This window comes from Nesoenas mayeri (genome assembly GCF_963082525.1).
Source record: "Nesoenas mayeri genome assembly, chromosome: 3".
NCBI lineage: Eukaryota > Metazoa > Chordata > Aves > Columbiformes > Columbidae > Nesoenas > Nesoenas mayeri.
In genome coordinates, this window is record NC_137544.1 from 5,934,271 (window position 1) to 5,959,936 (window position 25,666).

Genomic DNA, 25,666 nt, shown 5'->3' on the forward strand with positions numbered 1-25,666 from the left:
TATCCATCTGAAATCATGGATAAATTCGAAAATCCTTCTGGTGGCACCATTTGCTAAAGCAGTCACAGTTCACCAAGCTACCTGCAACAAGCAGGTGTTGGAATCCCTCCTCTGCCACAAATCCATCCCAGCTGGTTAGCTTGGAAAATATAATGAGGTTTAAACTAAGAGATCAACTCGTTACCTCTCCTGGTGTGGGAACATCTACCATTTTTCAGAAATACAGTATCCAATTGCTGATGTGATGGAATTTATTGTTGTTTTATATACACATTTTAGATCTACTTTCTTAACTTGTGCTAGAGATCTTGGCAAATACAGTGTAAAAATTCATGTGTGTCCTCAGTGTATTTAACATTTACATCTATTCATAAAAAAATAATCCATGATATTAGAAACTAATACAGAGCCAAAATGTTAATGTAGTCTCTTCCACATGCCAAAAACTCATGTGGGTATACGTACAAAGAATGTACATACTCAGAGAGACACACTAACATCTTGTAATGCAATATGTTTCTGTTATACACACTCCAGACTTCCTAACAGCTGCATATTTTAAAATACATAAACCCATATTTGAAAAATAATAAAATGTATTAGTTTTCCACATTAGGCATTTATGACCTAATTTAGGAGAGTATTACATCTTTATAACTTTTAAAAGACCCATTTTGATAAAACATCCCCATAAACAGACTGAGAAAATCAGGGTAACAAGCATCTGTTGGTGCGTTGTTTTCTTAATGGGGTAATAAAATAATAACACATTTTTATAACTTTTCACAACAATATAAAGTATTAAAATTGAAACTGATATTGAAAAATGTTCTCATGGTCCATTTTATTTTATTTTTCCACTATGTAAAGTTACAGTACTTACCAGATTAATATTAATATATCTTAATTATGTTGACACAATGGAAATTTGCCAAAGACATTCAAAGAATGGAAATAACTTGTTATTTCCACTAGTCTAATTAAGGTGGTGCATTTAGTCCATTTTATTAATGATATATGAGTAATATGAATATTTATAAGAATGTATAGACATACTGCATATAGCAATGATGACTCAAATTTTATGAGGGTTTGAAAAAAGGTAATTCCATTGACTTTTAAGAGCAATGATGATGTTTTTTTTTTTCTCATCTTCCTGTTCTAATAATGAATTAACAAAATTTATTCTGAAAACAAATGTCTCCATTACATAATCAATAGCTTCTTCCCAAAAGCTTATGTTACACAGTTCTGATGTTAAGTTTTTGGAAAAGAAAGGTCAGACTACATTGTGTAACACAAAATAATGAATAGGTATGGAAAACTGTAACTTTTTGAAGCAAAATCATTATATTTAAAAAGTAAAATTAGTACAAATTTTGCAAATTATTTCCTCTGAAACTATGCATCTGCATATCAGGAATTCAACTTGGATAAGCTGCTGACCTGTATTCAAAGTGGATTTTCACATTTATAGTTTACCAAAGTATGGATAAACTATGATTCACAGCTCTTAGGCACAGAAAGGACCATCTAATTTTGCTGCATAACACAACCCACACAATTTTCTTGAATGAGCTCTCCAGATCCAGTAGCTGTGGTTGAACTTGAGCACAGCTCTTACAGAAACAGCTTTTACAGAAACATCTCATCTTAATTTCAAAATTTCCAGTCATGGACAATCTGTCACAATCATTGGTTAAGTTATTTCAGCACTTAGTTATGTTGTTAAAAATATATATGGCCTTATTTCTAGGTTGAATTTGTCTAGCTTAAATGTCAAGCTGCATACTAGGAGAAGGACTCTTCTCACCTGACCTAAAGCTCTGCAATGTCAATATCTACACACATCTTCCTGTCAAGGAAGAGAAAAAGGCACTTCCACAACATGGTTCATGTGACTCCTCTTAAACACCTACCTTAGGAAGAGAAAAATTATAGCCCAGAAATGCTTATTTCTCTCAATTAACTATAAAGGAAATCTACCCTTCGTGCTCAGATACAGATATTTATATCTAGCCAGAGGAATTCTACCCTGAATATGCTCATAACTTTGAATGCTGGGACTGAAAAACCCTAAAACATGAGATTTTTCTTTTTTAGTGGGTTCTTAAAGACTGACAACACAACACTTTCTTCAGTTTGATAAACTCTACAGATAAAGCACCGTGTGTATCTTCATGTCGGGATTATTTCAGTCTTTCACTTTCCCCATGATCTTTGAGCCCTCTCCAGCTTGTTGAGGTTTTTTACTAAAATATGAACACCCAAACTGGAATGATATTTTAGCTGTACTTGCCACAATACAAGAGAAAACTCTTCTATTTCCTATTTCCCTGCTGCCTGCCCAAGGACTGCGTCAACCCCTTCAGCTACAGTGCTATATTGGCCCCATCATGTTCAACTGATTCCTCAAGACTCCAGGACACTCTTTCAAAATCACCACTTTGCAAGATACAGCCTCAGAGCCTGTAAGCATTGCCTATTTTCTTAATTCACAGATGAAATACTTAACATCTGGCTCTTCTGGAATGAAAATAGTTTGCTCACACTTCATTTATCAAATGGGAACTCAGCAACTCTCTGTCACTAACTTGTCCTCTTCATTTCTTTACAATCTCCAATTAACTTTTTTTCCAAAAATATTTGACAAGGAAACTAGAACCTAAATAAACTACATTCAAAGAACTGGAAAGTTTAAGAGTTTGCAATATAAATTTTTCCAAACCTGAAACACTCACTATGAATGCAGAGCCGCAGCCACTCTGCTTATATCTATATAATAAAATACAGCAGCATCAGGGACTTCTCAGACCAATCAGCAAAGCGTCATTGTCTTTATGTTACAGTGCACTTGACTCCATATTTCTCCTACACCCTGACAATGTCAGTCTCAGTTAATATGGTGAAAGTCAGAGCTTCCCAGTATCTACTGCTGTTCTTAGGGTATATGTCAATACAACCTAGAGCCAAAGTGTTGCTGCTGACTTTGGGCAACTAAATATTGTCACATCATGTTAAAAGTGAAATATTACTTTTTTTTTTTGAAAAAGGAAAAAAAAAGAAGACGTGCTTAAAAACCTTGAAACTTGATTTCTTAAAAGTAAGGCTTATGAGGTTGAGAATGAATTCTTTCCATGAAAAAAATAAGAAATGCAAGGGGTTGCTTCAACAACCTAAAGGAAATTGTGCTTTGATGAATTGCGAAGCATGTAATAAATTAGTGGAAGCAATTAATACTACTGATCGAAAGCTTTGCCCACAGACATGGCAGTAGGTGTTTCTTACCCTATAAATACAGCTGATAAAGATCACTGGCTGGGTAATCTGGGGCTAGTGAGCTTTTCATGTCCCTCTGCGAGCTCTCACGTCAAGCTGCCAGCTAAGGATGAATGTGGATAAACTGGAATTCCTCATCCTCCACCTATTCCAAATCCTCCACTGCTGTTCTGCAGGAACCTCATGACCATGACCACCATCAAGGTGTATAACATGGGTGTCATCTCTGACACCCCATGCTCTGTATGTTCACACTCATATTGCAGCTATATTTTACCTTTCTCTTTCCAGATAACAATCCTTGTGGCACATAACTGCCTTTCTTACCCTTCATAGAATGTCCTGAGCTGGAGGAACCCGCAAGGATCATGGAGTCCAACTCCTGTCCCTGCGCAGGACAACCCCACAGTTCACACCGTGTGTCTGAGGACGTTGTCCAGTCTCTTCTTGAACACTGTCAGGCGTGGGGTCGTGACACCTCCCTGGGGAGCCTGTTCCAGTGTCCAGCACCCTCTGAGTGAAGAACCTTTTCCTCATGTCCAACCTAAACCTTCTCCTTCATCCAGATTCTGATCTTCTCACTGAGGAAGTTACAGAAACAGTTATGAATCTGGTTTCGAAAAAAACCTCAATATATTCTGCTTTGTACTAAGTCATAAGGCTCCTGCCAAGGCCATTTTTCCTGCTCATCACTTTGAATTTCCCTTTTATTAGTCACATGCATTTCAGGCTACTTTTCTCTTCCTGACGTCTCCTTATCCTGTGCAGCGGCACATTTACCATCAAATGTCAGATTCCAACCTGGACCCGTGCATTTGCCATCCTTTGCTGTGCACACACACCAAACACTCAAGCCAGCCCATCTTCTTCCTCATCTTTTTGGCAGGAACAAGCTGACAGCAGACTAACTTCATCACCTGCTGTCACTTTATTCTTAAAACTCCTCTGTGCTGTGAATCCTACAAATAAAACCCTCATAATAATTGGATAATTTATGTACTGAGACCACTTCCTCACAATCTAAACAACAGTATATCCCTTTTACTCTCCTGTTTATCTTGTCAAATATTGTAATTTGTCTTATATATATTGCAAAATCGATTGAGCCATCATTAACTTGTGGTTTGCATTTGTGTATTACAAACAATATACAAGTACAGAGGAGTCCTGGATCTTGACTAACATTCTTACATTGAAAAGTATTAGTAATAGTAATTAGTAATAATACTTTTTTCCCCCCATTTTAAAAGTTAAATGATGATTTACTTGTGTTATGGAAGTGGAGAGTCCAGAAAAAAGTCCCACACAGTTAAATCAGTACTCCCTGACATATTTCAGGCTAAGCATTCAAAATGTCTAGTCGCTTTTGATAATTTGGAACTAGTCATAAAATTTTGTCTCAAAATTAATATTCCTTGATCACATGAATGGTTTTCAACATGTTCTAAAGAGCACTGATTAACAGTTTTTAACTAATTAGTTGAGCCATCCAGTTTCTTTCTTTTGTACCTAATTATCTCTTTCTATAGCCTCAATATTAATGTAGTAAATTATGCACAAAGATGGAGCTCATCAACCTACTAAAGCTACTAAACCCCAAGTTTCTTAGAGTGGCAACAAGCATTTTACTTTCTTCTGTACCATATACTTGTTTAAAAACAAAGAAACAAACTTCATGCACAATGGTGAGATTGTTTAAACTTTCTTGTTAACAGATGCACAAAAAGCTGTGTGCTTTTTCTCTGAATCACCTCATATACACTCTGAATCGACACTATCTCTTCTGAATGCTAATTCGTGTATCGTATCTAAACACCAATTACAATGACAGTTGTCTTGATGGTAAATATTAATAATTTGTCCTCCTTGAAGTTACCCAAACCCCTTACCACCGATAAAATTAACCCAGTGAAATTGATATATCTCACTTCCAGGCCATTTGTACTGCAATAATTCTGCACGGAGACTGCTTCCAGCAGTTTTATCACCTTCTGCAGTAAAATTAACACATGTAGATCTCCGGAAAGTCTTATTTGTTTCCTTGTTGTTTCACTTCTTTACCATCAAAACGACACTCCTGTCAGCACATCACCACATTTAAAGACTGACCTGTGCCAGTAAACAGCCTGAAATGTTGCATTAGTACAATTTCTCCAGGCTGGATACCAGTCTCATCCCCACCTACATAACGTGCCAGTGTTAGCAACCCTGTGCAAACACTAATCTGTGACTTTTTCTTATTTTCATTCTTATTCGTCATTATTATTATTATTATTTCTTACTCTCATTTTCCTAGCATTATTGGAAGCTAAATTATGTGAAATCAAAGGTGTATAACTCTTAGGCAGAGCTCTTCGCTGTGAAATTAATTCCAAATCGGTAAAACTGAATAGGAAGTTTTTCAACCACTTAGGTAAATTCCATGTTCCATCATCATTCAGCAACTGAAGCCTAAAGGAAACCACTTATTCGACACATTCTCAGGGCTTTGAAGAACAGTTCAGGATCTTTATGAAAGACGAATACATTACATTTTTATCCATGTACATTAACTAACATAAATACCTAGCGAGACATAGGAGAGTGTCTCACCAAGGAAAAATCCATGTCCTCTTTCCTTTACTTAAGTGGCATGGAGGAAAGGGTCTAATTTCTACCAACAAATATTTAACGAACTTAATCGCTAAGGAGGGAACTGAATTATCCAGGATAATTTAACTAGGAGAAAGAAACTCTTGGTTTAAAAGCAAGAAAAATATTCTGATTGTGAAATGTTTGTAATGTGGAAGAGCAGATACAAGAGATGTACTTGAAAGCCCTGGTGGAAGCTTAATCATAATTGGATATCACAGTCACAGACACAAGTACACTACTATATAGCATTAAAAACATGACAGGTACTAGATTAACTGCTAAGAATTTATCCTAATTTCATTATTTTTTCTCTAGTTCTGTTACCAATGCAATATTGACCCAGTGCTTTATGCTATTTAAGTTTAAATCCTTTAAATATCTTCCAAAACTTTCCAGGCCAGAACGAAGATCTGATCTCAGTTTCATCCCATTTGATGCTTATTGCTAGTGCTTTTTAAGGACTCTTAGCTATCTTCTCTTACTCTGGCACCAATGTTTACAGTACACACAGATACATAATTTGCACTTCCACAGCTGAGCACTTCCATGCTTATTTTCAGAAACGGAACACAGAAAAAAATTTACTGAATCTCAAATTTCAGTCCACCTCTTGCTTAAACCATCCTCTCCCTCCACTAAATATATTTTTGAAACATTTTACTTTCCACCCCAGCAGCAGAAATGCCACGATCTTGTCTTTATCAAATCCACTACTGGTGCCTTTTAAGGTCACCATCACTGAGAAAAGAACTACCATAAATTAAATGTCCAGAGAAACCAAGATGCCAGGAAGAATATCTTTATATACAAAGTACTAAAGCTTTTCATATGACAAAGACTATTTTCTTAGCTTTGTTTACTAATCTATATTTAGATATAGATATAGTTTTGAACTATAAACATATATTTCTCTGCATCTCTGTTGACATCTCTGAAAATCCTTTTTTCCTATGAGCATCCTTCTCGATATTTTCCTCCCATGTGCAATAAATCTTAAAAAAAGAATGTTGAAATAACAGATGAATCAAAAGATATATTACTAATAATACTGAAAGCCTCAATTTAGCATGTGCTTTTGTCAGACTGAAGGTACAGTTTAAAAATTAAGCAGATGATTGCTTTTGCTGAACTGAGGTTTACACGACCTTGAAGTTCAAGTCAGAAAGCTGGAATAATGCAAAACCTCAAGGAAGGGAAGAAATACAGAAAACCCAAACTGAAATTCGTAAAATGTGTTCAGTTGCCTCAAGCCTGGTGTTTTCATTCGATTCAGCTGGAGAAATATTTGCAAGCGCACAGTCAGGCGAAATGAGTCTGAAATGAGTCTGCTTTGGAGAAAAGGAGAACTTAGGAGTTAAAGAGATTTCCTAGGAACCGTATAGCAGTGTTGCCTTCTGCTGCCTGGAGGTATATCAGGGAGACAGAAGCAGAATAAGCATTATTGCTACAGGGGATAGAGAGGACAGAGGATACAAACCAGAGGAAATGAAGCCTCCTTTGCACCGCTGCTCGCTAAACAAATTTATTGCTGTTAGTGGCATCAAAGATTTAAATGAGAACTGACACCTCACTGTATGGGGCATGAGAAATGGACAGAAAAAAAAACCCACAGAGTCTCCGTTTAAACTTTAGAAATCCTTTGTCCTAGTTTGAATATTATTATTACAGGACTTCATGAACAAGAGAATAGGCAACTAGAATGGAAAATAACAGATAACAGAAGCTGTAAAAACATAATTCCACTCAGATGTGGTGTTCCCAAACGATTATTTATCCCTTTCCAGAGCTACCCTGTTAGGGCTTTTACATTCTTTATTTGCAAGGTGACATGTCAGTGATGCCAGAGATGTCCACAGGTACACCTTCTATCTGAGCTCAATAAAACACAAGCCTGCCGAGCATTAGTGGTAGAAATAACATCTACAGTGGAGATCTTGTTCATGAGAAATTAAGTTCCACGCAATCTTCTTTAACCACAGATTAATTCCAACTCAAACAGTTCTATGACATGATCCTAACATACTCATAATGTTTCATCTAGACAGCTCACATCCTGGTCTGTATCGCTGCGGCCTGACACAGTTGCAGCACGTCACATCTGGCTTAACTGCAGCACGTCACATCTGGCTCAGTCCCTGCTATAGGTGAACTGACAAATACGAGCAGTTTCAGTTCATAAAGCACTTTGAAATCTTTCTGGGAGAAAAAATACCAGTGCATGCTCATTTTCAAGAGGAACCTGAAAGGATCGTACAGAATACAACTAACAACTCACTTTGCTTTACATAATGGTATAAGTACATAATATCATCCAAAAACCCCACAAGAACATGAAACCTGCAGGGAGCTGCATTATTATTGTCTGTAATGACAAGTAAGAAGAAGACATATTGTTCTTAAGATTCCTCAGATTTGTTCTTAAGATTCTTCAGTTATCAGATTTCTATTTATTAACCTTTCAACCAGAATATACATGCTACATGGGTGCAGTGTCACTGTCTTCAAAGATATTATTGAAGATGGGCATGTTTATATATTTACTCTTTGTGTAATATACTGGAACACTTTATTAAATTACCTTTTTTTTTCCTAGTATCTGCTCTGGATTTATATTTGCTCACCTTACCCTTGAATTTTATTTATGTAGCTATGATACATGTTAGACTGGCTTGAGCAAAGTACCAGAAGCCAGATTCTCATTTATACTAAGGTCTTTTAAGCCTCTCCGGAGGCCTGTAAGAACATACACTTCATTAAAAAAGTAATGTATTCTTATACTCAGATACTTTTACATCAGTACGACTGTGTGTAAAACGTCTCTAGTATGCATTTGAATGTGGCCACACAGTTAGAAAAAAAAATATATATAAGGTTTTCAAGGTTAGGAGTTCCTTTGTTTTGTGTAAGAGATTCATCTGATTGCAAACTTCATAGCTTATTTATTATCTTCTCACTAAAAGAGCTGGTAAATTTATCTGCTAAATCAGAATTTCTTATATTATTAGATATGAAAGGTAATCAAACCTTACACTGCAAGCTCCTTTTTGGCAAGATGCATGTTCCATTTAGCACTCCGACGTGCTTGAACAGGCAGAAACACAATGGAGTAGCCACCCTGCACGCGGCTGTGCAAACTACATTAGCAAAGTCACTCCGTGCCAGTATCTCCTACCTTAACAGAACCACATCTATACTGCCTGAAAGCCCCGCGTGCCGCTTGCAACAATTCATGTACTGTGTTGTGCAGCAAGACACTGATGTATGTGCAATCCTAGAATTTTAAATGTCCCCACAGGATATCCAATACTATCCAGACCGTTTGTAAATACTTTCCCAGCGCTCTGCAGAAAATGGGCCAGTTCTTTTCAAATCTACTTAAATGGCATTTTTGTCTTATCTAAAAATCTATGTTTAATAGAATCATCTGGGCGACTTACTGTTTTGTCGGTACTGGAAGCTTATGCCTTCATTAATAAATTCTCTTTGAGCATTAAGATTGCCCCCAGTAGAGACAGCTGGGAAACTGCAATATAAAGTCAAGCAGCACATTTAATGACCAACGAACTTCTGGAAACTTAGTCCAAAATGATACATCATTGTGTCAGACACTCTTAAGCAATACGCAGTTTGGTCTCCCTCTTCAGAAACATGAAACCCCCTGAAACCGCTACCACAAATTGTGAACCTTTTAAATTACTGCCAAGCCACCTGCTTTTCTCCAGGAAACTTCATAAAACTCTCCAAATTAGTAATGTCATTAAGTAAAACTTACAGAACTGTTGTTATTTTGACGGAGCATTAGCTGTTCAGTTTAAGGAAACCAGTGGGGATTTTTATCACGGAAAGAACTGTCATGTGTACTGTATGATCTATTCCAAATGAAATGCTTCAAAATATTCTTAAATATGCTATTCTTTCACATTTAAATCTTTCCGGGAGAAAACTGTATAACCATATTTTTGGGATTAAACTCATATAATGAAGAAGTTCAGTTCAGGAGAGGGCATGCAGAAGATTCTCAAACTGTTTATGTATCTTCAGATGGTCTTGAGAGCTATATATGTTATAAATCAAATGTTGGATTTTGCATTTCTGAATAGCACTGGAAGAAATAGTGCTGAGGTCGAAGAGGGAGCCTGATTTCCCCTGTTCATTCTCTTTTTGTGAATGGTTCTGCACAGAGCGGGCAAGGATGGATTATAGGAATGCCTTCTGTCGAGGAGTTGGCCAAAACCGTACCATCTCATCTTGGAGTAATTTATCCAATAAGATGATTTAGAGGACAGTTCGGTGGCACCATTTTTGGAAGGCAAAAGCAGAAGGGAAGGAATATAAATCAAAGGTGACTGGCAGGTAAAGGATATATGCAGCAATCAGCCAAACCATGTGCACACTGGCACATATTCAACAAGATCATTTATAAAAATTTTAAGTCAGGAGTACACAAAAGGGGGTCTGGTGCTAACTAAATCCACAGATAGATTACACGCCACTGAAATAAACACTTCCAGATGCTGGCATACAATAACCTTTTACAGAAAGAAATGTTTTCTTTCATAAATCTGAAAGGAGGAACCTTGGGTTGGGGGTTGGGGGAGAAGGGAACAAGATTTCCAAACTGAGATTTGACTTCCTACTGGTTTTATAGAATAATAACTCATATTTTTCAAACACGCAGTGTTAACACTGTAAAATAACAACTACAGACAATAGCTTGAAGTATAGACAAAGACGTCATAAGAATATAGCTGTTTTTTAATGAAATAAAACATGTTTTTCTTTCAAAATGAGAAGAAACAATGAAAAATGTCATTTTGACTTTTTCTACAGCAGAAACTGAATGTGTAACTGAATGAAAAGTTTTCAAATGTCTTTTGACATAAATACATACATTTCATTTTTGAAAACTGATTAGGAATGACACCCTGACTTCTTCAAAATCAGTATCAATTGTTTCTGAATATCAATACGGGCACTATATAATATACAGGACGCTAAATATCTGAGATTTTTAAATTTGCTCAATTTCTTTAGGAAGCAGCATTCAAATTTTTTTTATCATTGAAGTGCTTTAGAAAAATACGGATGTAATGTATCCACACTGTGTATATTGAAGCAGTTATTGAAGGCTTTATCCCAAAACTTCTTCTCGCTATTATTTTGGTCTGAAATATGCATAAAGAAATTTCTTTCAGTTAAGAAGAGCAAGTTGCAGACCAAATGTGAAGCTGAATTTTTCTTGAAGTTTCACACACCTAAAAATGTTGCTTTTCAAAATGTTCTGTTTGTTCTGTTGATCTCCACAAATAACATATAGCCACACTACTCTTTATATTTTCAAACCTTCCCTCTCTTCGTTCTATTCCCTCATCTGCCATTTTAGTCTCACACAGGCTCAGCTTTGCCAGATCTTTCACAAATAGTCCACAAATTCTGTTTTCTAGAGGAAATCAGTAAAGTCAATATAATCTTTATTAAATTGAAATTACTAAAGGTTTGTGACAAACTTCAGTATTTTTTGCAACAGAAATGGACTTAAGCATTCACATAAAAGCTGAGCTCAGTCAGGATCAATAATTAGTACTTTTAAAATATAAAAAGTGAAAGGTTTTGGCTAAGTATATTATTTGATTGTGAGACTCTATTATTTACATGCAGGTGTAATATACTGCAGTCTACATGGAATACTTGCATTTATTATTAAAGAGCTATAAGAGTATAGACAGGGCTGTATGAAGCCAAAAAGCATTCTCTGGTGTTACATATTCTTTGAGCAGGGAATGTCACAAGCAGCATCATAAACATGGTTTTGTAAATATTCATTATTTTATGATGCTTGGGCAATTTTATGAGATTGAAATTTTTAACAAGAGAAGGTTTAGACCAGCAACTCTTTTCATACTGAAATTACTTGGAGCCTGAAGGAGTATTTTCCCCAAAAAGTAAATACCCAAACAAACGTTGGTTATACCCCCTGTTCACTCAATATGCTCCATTTACACATACATACACTTCTGAATAATGGCCACTGTCTTCCGCAGGTCTGTGCAAGATTACAATTCACACTTATAACCTCAGTTTCTCTTTCACTAAACATAAAATAAAATCATTTCAGAACTAGCATAAACTAGAGGGAACAAAGAATCTGTTTTGGAAGCATTTTTGCCTGTGGTTTTCCAGTGTTGTAGCTGACCACTATGCTTTTAATTTCAGAGCAGAGGATGCTAGCTGCACTTTTTCCTAGAGTTGTTGTCTCATTGTCGCAAGTACCCTTTACAAACTGTTCATGTACTACTTGCAACTCTTCATATCAAGCTTTCAGGTAATCACTATATATTGATAACAGAATTAATATTTTTTAAGAATTATTTACTGCTTGTTACTCCAACTGTTAAAATACAATCAATTCAAACCACTTAAAGTAATTTCTCTAAAGACATTATGCTTGTATGCTTGGTAAGAAATTTTCCTCTTGATATTTTTGTGAACACTTCATCATACTAAACATTATTAGACTAATACCCAAATGAATAGTAGGATTATACCTAAAGGCCCAGCCAAGACTATGTGCTTTACAGAGATTAACTTACTATAGAGTAATCTAAATGTAACATATTATCATTATTTTATTTTTTAAAAATTATCATTATTATTTTACTTTTTTAGCCAGTCTGTGGAATTATTGAGCTTGTTATAATTTGGTTTGGTATTGATTTTCATCCCATTTAAATCCTGAATCATATTGAAATCAATGATGCTGCCATGTTGTAAAGTAAGAGTCCAGAAGCAAAGTTTCATGAAGAAAGAGGGATGTACCCAGGTCATGCTACAAGATATGGAAATTTGCTCTTTCCTGTCTTGCCAAATTACACGGTGCTATTTTTAAAATCAGTTATTTCTATTTCTGCTCCTTGAAAGTCTGGACCATATTTTAAAGTGGGCAATAGTCAGTGTCACCCAACACTGTCAGTAGAGAACATATGGATAAAATATCTTAGACTACCTTAGACATGATACAACGCAGAAAAATCCAGAGTACACTTGCTGCTTTCCATTGTGGCTTGCACTTGGAGACAAAGCCTCGATGCTCTAACTATGTTAGTCATTTTGACATAGTTATTAAGGTCAGAATAAATGCATACAGATTGTTTTCACTAGTTCCATGTTAGTTCTAATTTACCATATGATTATAGAACTTTCAAAGTGCTCTTTTTGTTCAAACCAACATCCATCAAATGCTCCTAAAGAATAAATCACACAGCTTAACTCTTTTCCCAAAATTGCCTGATTAGGAACACTTATCACCAAATCAGATGGAAGAGGGACAGTCATAACGAAACAGCAAAAAAGGGAATGATGTCAGAAAATATCACTGTTTGTGCCTCAGAAATACATATTAACCATCCTCAGAAAATAGTCCCAAAAGAATATGTATTTTTTTAATACAATATTCTCACATATTTGCTTTTTAAACAGAAATAAAATCTAAATTCCATTTATGAGACTGAGTTTTTCAGTGGCAAAAGATAAAACTTGCACTTTTACCCTGAGGTTTTCCATTTTAGAAGTAACACTAGTATTGTGAAGTGTTCTACAAAATACAAGTTCTTCACATGATCTCCTTCAGAAATCCAGTCATTTTGGAAAGAAAGCATGCTTGCATCTGGCAACTAAAACTGATGAGGTTCACCTCAGTTCCATCAAGGTTCAAGCAGTCAAAACCAGGAAGATTCCGTGAAACCAAAATTAAAAGATGAATCACATCAGTACAGCTCAACAATAGCAGGTTTCTAGCGTGTATGCTTCAAACTGCGGCAGAATGCAAAACCAGAGGCTTACAACCCTTAGGAGCATTTTGAACATAGACCAGCCTGGGTCAAGTCATTCTCAACACTAAAAGAATGAAGCTGGCAAGAGTCTTATCGTAGAATCATAGAGTCATTTTGGTTGGAAGAAACCTTCAGGACCATTAAATCCAACCATAACCTCACACTGGCACTAAACCATGTCCCTAAGAACCTCATCTACACGTCTTTTAAACTCCTCCACGGATGGCGACTCCAACACTGCCCTGAGCAGCCTGTTCCAATGCTTCGCAACCACTTCAGGGAAGAAATTTTTCCTAATATCCAATCTAAACCTCCCCAGCACAACGTGAGGCCATTTCCTCTTGTCCTATCACTTGTTACTTGGGAGAAGAGACCAACCCCTTTCATGCTCCAGCCTCATTTCAGGTAGTTGTAGGGAGTGAGAAGGTCTCCTCTCAGTCTCCTTTCCTCCAGGCTGAACCCCCCAGGTCCCTCAGCTGCTCCTTAAGACTTGAGCTCAGCATTAAAATCTTGGACTTTACAGTGGAGAACCTAGAAACTGTGGAATCCTCCCTGATTCCTTTTTATATACACAGATCCCAGGAATCAGAGAACATCTGTTAGCCCATAATGTGCTTTGGTTTCCTCACAGCCAGAATCAGTCTGTATGCCCAGACAGTTGGTACACAAGCCCAGGAGCCACGGGTTCCAGGAGGAATTCTATATGGCAAGGGTTTCTCACAGGCAGCAAGCATCCTGGGATCCTTATTCAAAGAAATTCTGCTTTGTTTCTGCTCTTCTCTTTCATAGAATCATAGAACGTCCTAAGTTGGAAAGGACCTAAAAGGATCATGGAGTCCAACTCCCGTCCCTGCACAGGACAACCTCACAGCTCACACTGTGTGTCTGAGGATGTTGTCCAAGTGCTGATACCTTCATCTGTCTCTGCAGTTATGTATAGATCTTGTCACTACTGAGGATGAGTTGCCAAACAGCATAGAAATTAGCTCTAGTCTAAGAACTGAGAAGTCCTGGCTCACCAGAGGTGAGAAACAATAAGAAGGTGAGGAAAAAAAAATATATATATTAAAAACTATAACACAAGAACTAAAAAAAAAAAAAAAAAGAAATAAGGAAAGTGACTAAATCTGTATTTTAGTATCAAAGGCAGTTAGAATGTTCTCTTCTGCTTTTGGTTTAAAATGCAATCACTTGCATGGGATTTTTCATAAAGAGAACACCGATTTTATAGCATCCCATAATTTTAAATAGGGAAATATTATCAGATACTTTGCAGGTCCAGATTTTTATTAATTTCTCATGATGTATTGCTGATTTAAACCCAGTCCATTTGTACAGATGATAAAGCCTTTCAAAACCCAAGGTTGTTAAATCATAAACATTAAAAATGATGCAGAGTGAACTTCAGGAAAACTACTGAATGCCTCGCACTAGGCAGCATGGCAAAAAGCCAAAACCCAAGTCTAGCTAAATTAAAAATAATCTCCTAAATGAAAATGTTTGCCCTCTGCCTTATATGCCTGTCTGGAATGAGATGGAAATTATTTAAAATGAAAATATAGTCCAGAGCTGTCTACTATTTCTAACTAATTTACAGCAAGGGTAAAATTCTTCTATAAATCCCCCTAACTGCTCAATAGTCACAGATCCAAGAAAACTCCAGAATAACATAGGCTTACAAAATTAAAATAATTCGTTAAATTCCAATAATTGTACTGTGCTGAAGTTCATGTAATATTACTTTGGAAGACAGAAAAGGACTCAAAGTTATTCCTTTTTCTTTCCCAATCTTTTCTCAACGGTCAGCAATCGGGAGCAGTAACATGCTCTTGTTTTCAAAAAAATATTGTTGAATACTTTGGATAACTTATTTTGCCTTTTATTCCTGGTATGAGATTCCCTGTATGTTCCTAACACATGTCACGGTACTCAGGATAAATAAGTACACGGTTAGGTTTCTAAGGTTCTTCTTGTACAACTATCATAAACTTATACTGGAGTAATGTAGCATTTCGGCACTAGAAGACTTGCAGTCTTGTTATTATTGCAAGTCTTAAGTCTTTCACTTAAAGTTCAGTCTAATCTATCCATTTTAGGAACTGTATTGAACACAAAAATGGTTGTTTCTTCAGAGAGCTACACCCATTCTTTTCCTTGCTTCTGTAGTAGGACTGCTAACATGAGTGGCAAAATGCCATCAGAAAACAGCATGAAACATCTAGATGTGCAGAAAGATCCTTTCTCCTTACCTCCAACAGACTCCGTGAGGGCACCTATTGACAATAAAATCATATCTGATGTGGCAGAATGATCAACAGGCTTAAGAGAAATGGAAGAGATGATATGCAAAGGTATATTCCTAACTTCTTTACATGACCCTTAGGTGGAAACATCTGAAAGCATGACTTCACTGATTCTAATGACAGATGCCCATTCAGCATTTCTGTCTCTGCAGTTTTTGAAGTGTCACCACAGGATCACAAGAAGCACATCAAGTAAAGCCACTTTTCCTCCTGGTTCTGTCATCCTATCTGGCAGGTCACGCACACACACAAAGAAACTGCTGTGAAAGCAGTGGCAGCAGGAGGAGGCAGAAGTCATTCCAAAGAAGCATCATTGCAGTACTGTCCAAAATGCCTAGAGACAGTATTTTTAGTACAACAGTGTGAGAGGCTGGTAATAGGAAAAGGTCAGGTCAAAGGAAGCATCAATCCACATTCATACATTTGGCATCTGTAAGGAACTTCCAGGAAGTTTGGAGTACTTTCTTTTTTGACAACTGTGATAGCAGTGTTCATCCCCAAAACTACCGATAAGGGCTCTGACAGGAAAAGGGGGCAGACTGCATACTCTATAATATCTCTCAAAATGCTTTTCATAGAATCATAGAACAGTTTGGGTTGGAAGGACCTACAAAGCTCATCCAGTCCAACCCCTGCCATGAGCAGGGACATCTTCACCCAGATCAGGTTGCTCAGAGCCCCGTCCAGCCTGGCCTGGGATGTCTCCAGGGATGGGGCATCCACCACCTCTCTGAGCAACCTCTGCCAGTATTTTACCACATTTATTGTAAAAAATTTCTTCCTCATGTCTGGCTTTAATTTCCCTCTTTTAGTTTAAAACCATCATCCCTTGTCCTGCCACAACAGGTCCTGCTATATCGTCTGTCCCCATCTTTCCTACAGGCCCCTTTTAAGTACTGAAAGGCTGCAATAAGGTCTGCCTGGACTTCACTCTTCTCCTGAACTTTCTCATTAAAAAAGGGATCATATTACAGCTCTACAACATTTGTATGTATCTAGAAGATGACCAAAAATCCCCTTTCTCTTTCTTGGCTTGTTTATGGGGAACAAGATCTGCTCATCTCATCAGCCACATTTATGGTAGGTAATGTCAACAAATAAAATTGTTCAGCAAGTTGCACTGTTTGGGATTTTCATGAGATTGCAGGACATTAAAAAAAAAATTCCAAACTGATACAAAGTATTTTATGATATCTTGTGTCTGCAGAAAAATTTCAAACTTTTGTTAATAATTAACTAAACCACTTTGAGTGAGGGTCAGGGACATGTCTTAGCAAATTCCTGCTAAAGACACTTCTGTAGTTAGGACTAGAAATTCTATGGTATGCTTTATATGATATTAATCTAGCATTTGTGAGTGGCAAGAGAGGTAAAATTATGTAAAGATAATTTATTATGACTACATATCAACTATCATTAATAAACCAAATATTTCCTGGCATTTATAAAAGCACCGATAAGTTTTAACACTAGGAAAATTATAACTTCACATACTCATTTATTCGTATTTTTTCTCGTTCCTTGCTTCTGAGGTCAAGTCCACTTGTTTATTTATGTTGATATTTGTGAACTTCATACACTTCTGTAAAATTTTTACGTTAGATGAATCTCTTCCAAATTCAGAATCATTTTTGTTTCCTAAAATCCCTCCAAAATTGGACAGTTTCTTCCTTAGGAGCTCAGATGTAGTTTGGTGTGGGGTTTTTTGTTTGGTTGGTTTTGTTTTGTTTTAATGATTTCTTTGATATTCATTCTTTCCTAAATGTAGATATTCTGAGGTAAGCAAGGACATATGCCACATAAAAGAGCATAACAGAGGAAAACAACCCCAATTTATGACACTGGAGGGACTGACTACTTTCACATTTTTATCAGCTGAGAATATTAAATAAATAATTTGTTTGGCTGCTCTGAACAATGGGTTTGCAATTTGCATAGAAAAAATGATGGCGAAACCTCATATCCCATCAGTGTTTTACCACAAGCTCAGTTCTATTACATTTTAGTGGAGATTCAAAGTTGTCTAAAGAAACCATTCTCTTCTTTCTCCAACCGTAAATGTGTCACTTGAGAGTTCAACTTCCAATAGGAGCAGTATCTGACACACAACTAATTTTAGAATATAAAGTGCTCCTCACCATCTTGGAATACATATAATTTAAAATAACTGTAAACCTAAACTTTGCAAAAACAGAAAATTCAAGCACTAACAAAAAAGCATAATTTGTAATTGAAAGAAAATAATATTTAAAAGAATAAAAAAACTTTTTTGTCCTTCCAAAAAGAGACAGAAATTACTGAGTTTTATTTCCCAAGAGAATTATGCCACTTTTATAAAGAAAATTACAGTCACCACAAATTGCTCTCAACAATTCCAAAGCTTCTTCATTTGACCACTTGAAAATCAAAGTTCTTTAAGATTATAAATATAACTTTTTATAACTCTGTTATTACGTACTGTGAATGGGGAAAGGGGGCCAATCTTGTGGCCATAGCGTCGAATGGCCTCTCTGATGTGGCTGGGCTGGATGGCATCGCTTTGAGCCTCGGTACCACAGGCTGCAGTGCTCTGCAACAGAAAAACACATAAATTGTTACTAAATCAAAAACACACAACAGACCTACAGTGCATAAAGTACGAAAATAAACCTTTATAAAATGGACCATTTTTTTTTTCCTGAGGATACACATCATTGGTGCCACACACTACATTAGAGAAAAAAAGCTATTAACAAATCAAAGAGGACTTTTACATGAACTTTGCTTAAGAGACGCAAAGAACACCATATTTGTCCTCTTAAATCTTTCACCTAGTGCTGCTGTATGTTGCAATTGAAAAGAGCAGAAAATGTGCAAACTAAAATGAAAAGGTCATATAAGTCACACTGCAATAACCACAGGAACTATTTTTAAAATATTTCAGGCTCATATTATGATGTCAAGGGATGGGGGTAATACTGAACAAGTACCCAAGTGGAAAGCAATTTGACACTAAAATCACCATTGAGAAGTATGAGATTGAAATTTCAAGATGAAACATGTGACATAATGGTGTTAAAGGGATGTAAAATATTTTAATTACCTCAAACTGGAATGTTTTCAAAACTTATAATGACTTTTTGGATTAAGGACTGTAAATAGGAAAAATAAGAATTCACTGCTACTTGTCCATTGATTTTACAAAAATATCCCCAGGATTTTAGAAGAAAATTTAGTCTTTCTCCTTCCTAGTCAAACTGAAGTATTGGGTTAGGCTCCATCTATACACAGTTAATTGCCAGAATTCAGACAACTTATCAGAATGATGGCTGCTTGGTAATAAATTAATGAAAATGATATTAGTGAACGTACTAAGAATGACAAAAACTTACATTATACACTGAAATTTCAGATACACACGTATATGGTCCCCCTATCCATTTATACTATGCACTAATGCTGTCAAACTTGGAATATTACTTACAAAATGTTTCATTTTCAAGAGTGCTGAGTCTACTGGAGCCTGTGTGTGTACACACAGAATTATTCATAATATGATGGCAGATTCTTCCCTTGCTGATTGACATTCATAAACAGAATATGAAACTCAAATATTTTCTGCTGGACTGGGCCTTTGTGCACTAAGAATAACATTCTGCATCAAGTTAACTTGTTTGTCTCAATGCCTCGGTCATACCCACCCAAATTGGATAAGTCAGGGGAACATTTTATTAAAACAGTGCACTTTTTAGAATATAATTATTATTTCAAAAGGTATTAAGTGAAACACTAAGAATTGAAAATAAACTCACAAGTGAAAGATAATTTGTATAAAACTACATCTCCAGATAAATTCTTGTTCCTAGGAATTATAATGGAAATCAGCCACAGAAACAAAACATAATCGAACGGAATATAAAAATGAAGAGGAAAAAGGAAAAGCCTTGAGAGTGTTTTTTAGAATTCACTAAAGGTTTTCTAAATGGAGTATAGAAGTATATAAGGGCAGAGAGAAAGTTGAACGCATTAGGAGTATCAACAGAACTGATGACACTAGAAGAAGAAAATACATCTTTTCCTATCTGTCACCATAAAAATCAGTGGTTAAACTTTGTGAAAAATGAGTATTTGTTTTAGGAGAATAACAACACACATGAGAAAATCACAAGCCACTTCATTGTTTTGCAGCCAAATGAGTACTGCCGTCACACTTTTCCAAAATAGCCCTACACAACTAACACAGCACTTCCTACCCAGTTTATTTAATCAAATCTATTCCCCTTGTGGTTTTAAAGTACATATATCCCTCTCAGATAGATTACCAAGGATCTGCAACAGAAGACAGGAATTGTAGTATTTACATTTCACACGCTGAATATGAGACATCCATATTTTATGCAAAGTAAACAAATATTTAGATTGAATGCAAGCAACTGGTATAAAAGTAAAGCAGGTCAGGCAAAGTTGTTATGAGCAAAGGCAGCAGTTGCCTAAGGCTGCTGGGAGCAGGAAAATCACAACCACCTCTTTGCATATTTTGTTTATGCTTTGACGCTCAAAGCCTATGCTAGCTGCTACTGTCAGAGAAGGGGATGCTTATTTGGGATGGTGTCTACTGCTGTGGCTGTAGAGGAGCAGCTCAACTTAGAAGCAACAGTTGTTACCTCAACAAAATCAATGATCTGGACGAGGGGATTCAGTGCACCCTCAGAAAGTTTGCAGATGACACCAAGTTGAGTGGGAGTGTTGATCTGCTGGAGGGTGGGAAGGCCATACAGGGAGATCTGGACTGGCTGGATCATTGGGCTAAGGCCAATTGTATGAGGTTCAACAAGGCCTAGTGCTGAGTCCTGCACTTGGGTCACAACAACCCCAGGCAGCAATACAGGCTCAGGAAAGAGTGGTTGGAAAGCTGCCTGGCAGAGGGAGATTTGGGGATGCTGGTCGGCAGCCAGCTAAACATGAGCCAGCGTGTGACCAGGTGGCCAAAAGGGCCACCAGCATCCTGGCTTGTATCAGCACTAATGTGACTGGAAGGACCAGGGCAGTGACCTTCCCACTGTGCTCAGTGCTGGTGAGGCTGCCTCTCAAATCCTGTGTTCAGTTTTGGGCCCTTCAATACAAGAAAGAACTTGAGGTACTGGAGCAAGTTCAGAGAAGCACAACGAAGCTGGTGAAGGGTCTGGAGCACAAGTGTGATGAGGAGCGATTGAGGGGTCCTGGGGCTGTTCAGTCTGGGGAAAAGGAGGCTGAGGGGAGACCTTCTCACTGTCTACAACTACCTGAAAGGAGGTTGTAGCATGGAGGGTGTTGTCTCTTCTCCCAAGTAACAACTGATAGGACAACAGGAAATGGCCTCAAGATGTGGCAGGGGAGGTTTAGATTGGATATGATGAAAAATTTCTTCATGGAAAGCGTTGTCAGGCATTGGAACAGGCTGCCCAGGGAAGTGGTGGAGTCACCATCCCTGGAGGGGTTTAAAAGATGAGGTTCTTAGGGATCTGATTTAGTGACAGCGTGAGGTTAATGGCTGGGCTTGATGACCTTGAAGGTCTTTTCCAACCAAAATGATTCTATGATTTTATGAAAATTGAGCTTGCAGGAATTACTGGAAAGTTTAGTCTAGTTCTGTTAGAAAGGACACCAAACCACACACATCAGCCCTGCAATAACATTGTTAGTTGACATGTGATAAAGGTTAGAATTAATATTTAAAATGAGACATGTTACTTCCTGAAGATGTTTTGTTTTGGTTTGGGTTTTTTTGTTTGTTTGTTTGGGGTTTTTTTGTGTGTGTGTGGTTTTTGTTGTTGTTGTTGTTTGTTTGGTTTGGTTTGGTTTGTTATTTGTTTTTTAGGATGGTGCACCAAATACCTTTTTTCTTTTCCTCTGTTTGGATTTGGTAGAGTCCTGTCCAATTCCTCCATTCCCCAGGGCTCCTGATGGGGTTTTCCCAAGATGTTGCTGTCCTGATGATGCTGGGGGTGTGGGTGTAGGAGGTGGTGTGTTTTCAGGAGAGTCAAGACCGGTCTTCACACTTGTGGATTGCCCTAAGAGATGTGGCTATAAAAGCAAGACGTCAAACAGCAATTATATAATCAAATCATGTAAAAAAAATCATTGTATTCTTGGATTTACTGTTAGAAAAGATGTAATAAAGCATTAAACTTGCTCATTCTAGAGGTTACTATACTGTAATCGCAGTAATGCATGCAACACAACACTTATTGCATTTGTCACTGTTGACAACTTTAATCTGCAATACAGAGACCATTCAAGAAAGAGAAAAGGACTTTCCAACCAAGAAAAGAGAATTTCCATGTAAATATAAAGATGCTGCTAAGAATTTTACATTTGGAGCTATAATTTAATGTCTTTCCATCTAAATCCGTAACTTCAATGTTAATAAACTCCATAACAGAAGCCTATATTAATACCAGACTCAAGAACATCTACTTTGAAAGCAACAAACTACCAAATACATGTAAAAATAAAACATCAAATACATCAGCATGTGAAAAAGCAAGATTTATTTACCTCAGTAGAGTTGTGATACTGTATGAAGGTGGCAGATATGGCATGACTGAATGGGTCACCAGCTTTGGGAGCCATGTCCTGCTTAACCAAAAGGGCCAAGTCCACCAACTGGAGGGGCAAAAACAGGTGATAAACAGGCAGGTTTACTGACAGGCTACTTACTACAAATGCCATTGTAAAAATGAAGAGAGAGAGGAGTTGTAGGTTGAGGCAGATTATTCTTAGTGCTTCTCAGCCGAAAACAAAAGTATTCAGATATTTCAGCCTAAGGAACCTTCCTTTTCCACTTCTGTAAATATGTGGAGTAATCTATCTACTCAAGAGAGCTCAGCTTGGCACTAAGGTAGCATTTTGTTTTCCAAGAAATCCTGCTTTTTAATCCAATTGTGCAATGGGGTCGAATGAGCCTCAACGCACTGCCAAAGGTCACGTAGCAAAGTATGTGGTTTCAGTTTGGACTTGAATAAAGTTCGTGCTGGACTCCACTCTCCTCTGTAACCATTATAAGACATTTCTGTGTGTGTATCAGCTGGATGAATACAGTATAGTATTATCTGTCATACAGTATATTGGAAGATAGACAGGAATCTGGTTAGCTTGGTTAGCTGAAGTAGTGCCTACGAGCTGCTGAAGGGGCTTACAACACCCTCACCTGAGGCCGAAGTACATCCAAGAGTAATTGACTCATTTTGTTTAACCAGTGTTCAATCAGGCTTATCTCCTTACCTGTGCCACAGTCTCATAAGCTAAATATGCCAAAATCTCCATTGCAACTGCATTTGGCTTTATTTCCATGTTGCTGCAGTCCAACCAGTCGCGGAACTTGGATGCTTTCTTTGCTGTTAGTTAAAACCACAGGGGAAAAGGATAAGTTAACAACAGGTGGACCAAAACAATCCATTTCTTCCAGTCACAGAAAATATGGCAAATGCAAAACAAGGAGTGTGAAAGTGATTTGATTGGCCAAGGAAGTGATTATCAAAATGGAATTATTAGGGAAAAAACTCTTGTTTCGTATGTAACATTTTGGAGACCCATAAGCAGCACGGAGTAAAGACAAAAACATTCAGTTAATCATATGGGAGATTCCAGAGCAAGGAAGGATCTATCTCAGAGGACTGAAGACAGGACAAATCCAATTTTGAATATATTATTGTCAAATAAATAATATGATTGTATCACATCTTTGATGAATGACAGAAAGCTCTAGAAGAAATCAACACAAATCCATGCCCAGATAAAATGATATAATATTGTTAATGATGGCAAAGACAAACGAAGAAGGAGAGAAGAACTATGAAGTCCTTCTGTTAACCATGCAGGGACTAGGTGCTGACAATCTGGCCAAAATGATTTTTAGACGAGTGTTTTTGAAATGTGCTTTGGATATAAAGAAATAAGGATAGGCTTAGATCTGCAAATGATCAACATTCACATGAGAACTTCACACTGCTGAGGGATGAGATCACTTAGGGAAAGTACAGAGAAAAATATGGAAAAAAGAAACATATGATATTTTCTGAGAGCATAAAAGGAGGAAAAAAGAAGGATTATCTTAGGTCAGTAGTGGACAAGATGACCACAGCAAGCTGTTGAGATTTGGACAGAAAGGAACTAGTAACATAGAGGTCTTAATGGGGGCTCTTTGTGAAGACAGGACAACCAAAATGAAGTAAATACAAGGTGGGAGAATAATTTGAAACAGTCCTTTCAAAGAGAGTCTTCAAAGAGGACTAAAAAGCTAAAGAGAAGTCAGGTGTTAAACAGAAAATGGGTGTAAAAATTGGTTATTTTTCTAGGAGGGAATGAGAAGGCTACACCGCATTGCTGAAGAGCTAAAAAACCCCCCCCCAAAAGAACCTCAAAAAACACAAAGCAAGAGAGAAAGTGTGAAGGCGACAGCAGGACCACAAAATGTTCCCTACAATTTAAATTTGTAAGCGTGTAGTATTCGAACCTTTGATGGACCTTTTCTTTTGCCTTTCTTTAAAAGTGCACAGTAATATATGGATCTGTAATTATTAATATATACTGTTAGAACAGGCTTCTTGAAGTCTCTTCCAGGTTTATTCTCCTGACATAGTTTTCATGGGTTTATATCACAGTAAAAAGGGTTTACTACTCCAAACATATCAATAGATTCAATTTTTACTAAAATAAAAGAAAATAAGCAAAAATAGCCTTAGTGTTACCTTTGAACAAGTGTTCTGCATGGACTTTACTATGTGCTATCTAGTTGAGTTCATATTATGCAATTGAATTTGTGCATGGGTCTCTCTACCATTTTCTAAGCGCTGTAATTACCTTATTTTTTAATGACATTAAAAGCCAGTGAAAAGAACTGTATAGAAATGGTCATCTAAAAACACTGTGTAAATACCATTGAGATTTTTTTATATGTCACAAAACCCCTGGTCAGCAACATTCAATTTTATTTTGAAAATTTAAGATTTCTATTTGTTCTGTCTCCAGATGATAATTTCTGGGTTTTAAAAATGACTTTATCACAAACCTCTCATTTGCTGAAGTCACCCTCATCTGAAGTATCATTTATCTAATGGCTCACAGATGTGTGATGCCAAATTATAACTAAGCTTACAAAACATATTGAACAGGAAAAGAAATGCTTACAAAACATGTTTTCCTACATTTGCTGACATTTGCTGATACAGAACAATATTTCACATGTGTCATTTATTTGTGATAAATGAGTCACTCTTTCTTTGAATTTGAAAGGAAGAACAAGATAAGGTCTCTCATTTAAAGACACCATTGTGTTCAAGTCTGTGTTGTCAGATCATGTGCTGTTTTGTCATGATTTTTACTGGCTCCTTCACCTCACTTTCTCCGACATTTGACCTAAAATCTTAGTCATCACTTAACCGCTTCTGTAATGATGTTTTGCTACATGATCAAGTTCATTAATTTACAGCTCATTATAACTGTGGCCCACAAGTACTTCTAGTAAGTTGGTTTCCAGTGCTAGTAAAGCCCTAATTCTGTCATCATGTTATTAGTGTTGGAATGGTGTATACTGATGAATTTGGCTAATGTTGCATAAATTCCACAGCAGGAGCTTACAGCTTAAAATAGAAAAGACTCTTT

General features: G+C 36.8%; 1 protein-coding gene across 2 annotated transcripts in view; it reads right to left on the reverse strand.

The window, feature by feature from the left end:
- Positions 1 to 25,666, reverse strand: part of SUPT3H (SPT3 homolog, SAGA and STAGA complex component) — a gene marked incomplete at its 5' end in the record, with an annotated part of 272,713 nt that overhangs the window by 32,830 nt on the left and 214,217 nt on the right. For both annotated transcript variants that reach the window (XM_080341030.1, XM_080341029.1), the window contains 3 exons: positions 18,504 to 18,614; positions 22,562 to 22,669; positions 23,288 to 23,400. In XM_080341030.1, coding sequence (XP_080197156.1) covers positions 18,504 to 18,614; positions 22,562 to 22,669; positions 23,288 to 23,400 — 332 coding nt within the window. The remainder of the gene's footprint in view (positions 1 to 18,503; positions 18,615 to 22,561; positions 22,670 to 23,287; positions 23,401 to 25,666) is intronic.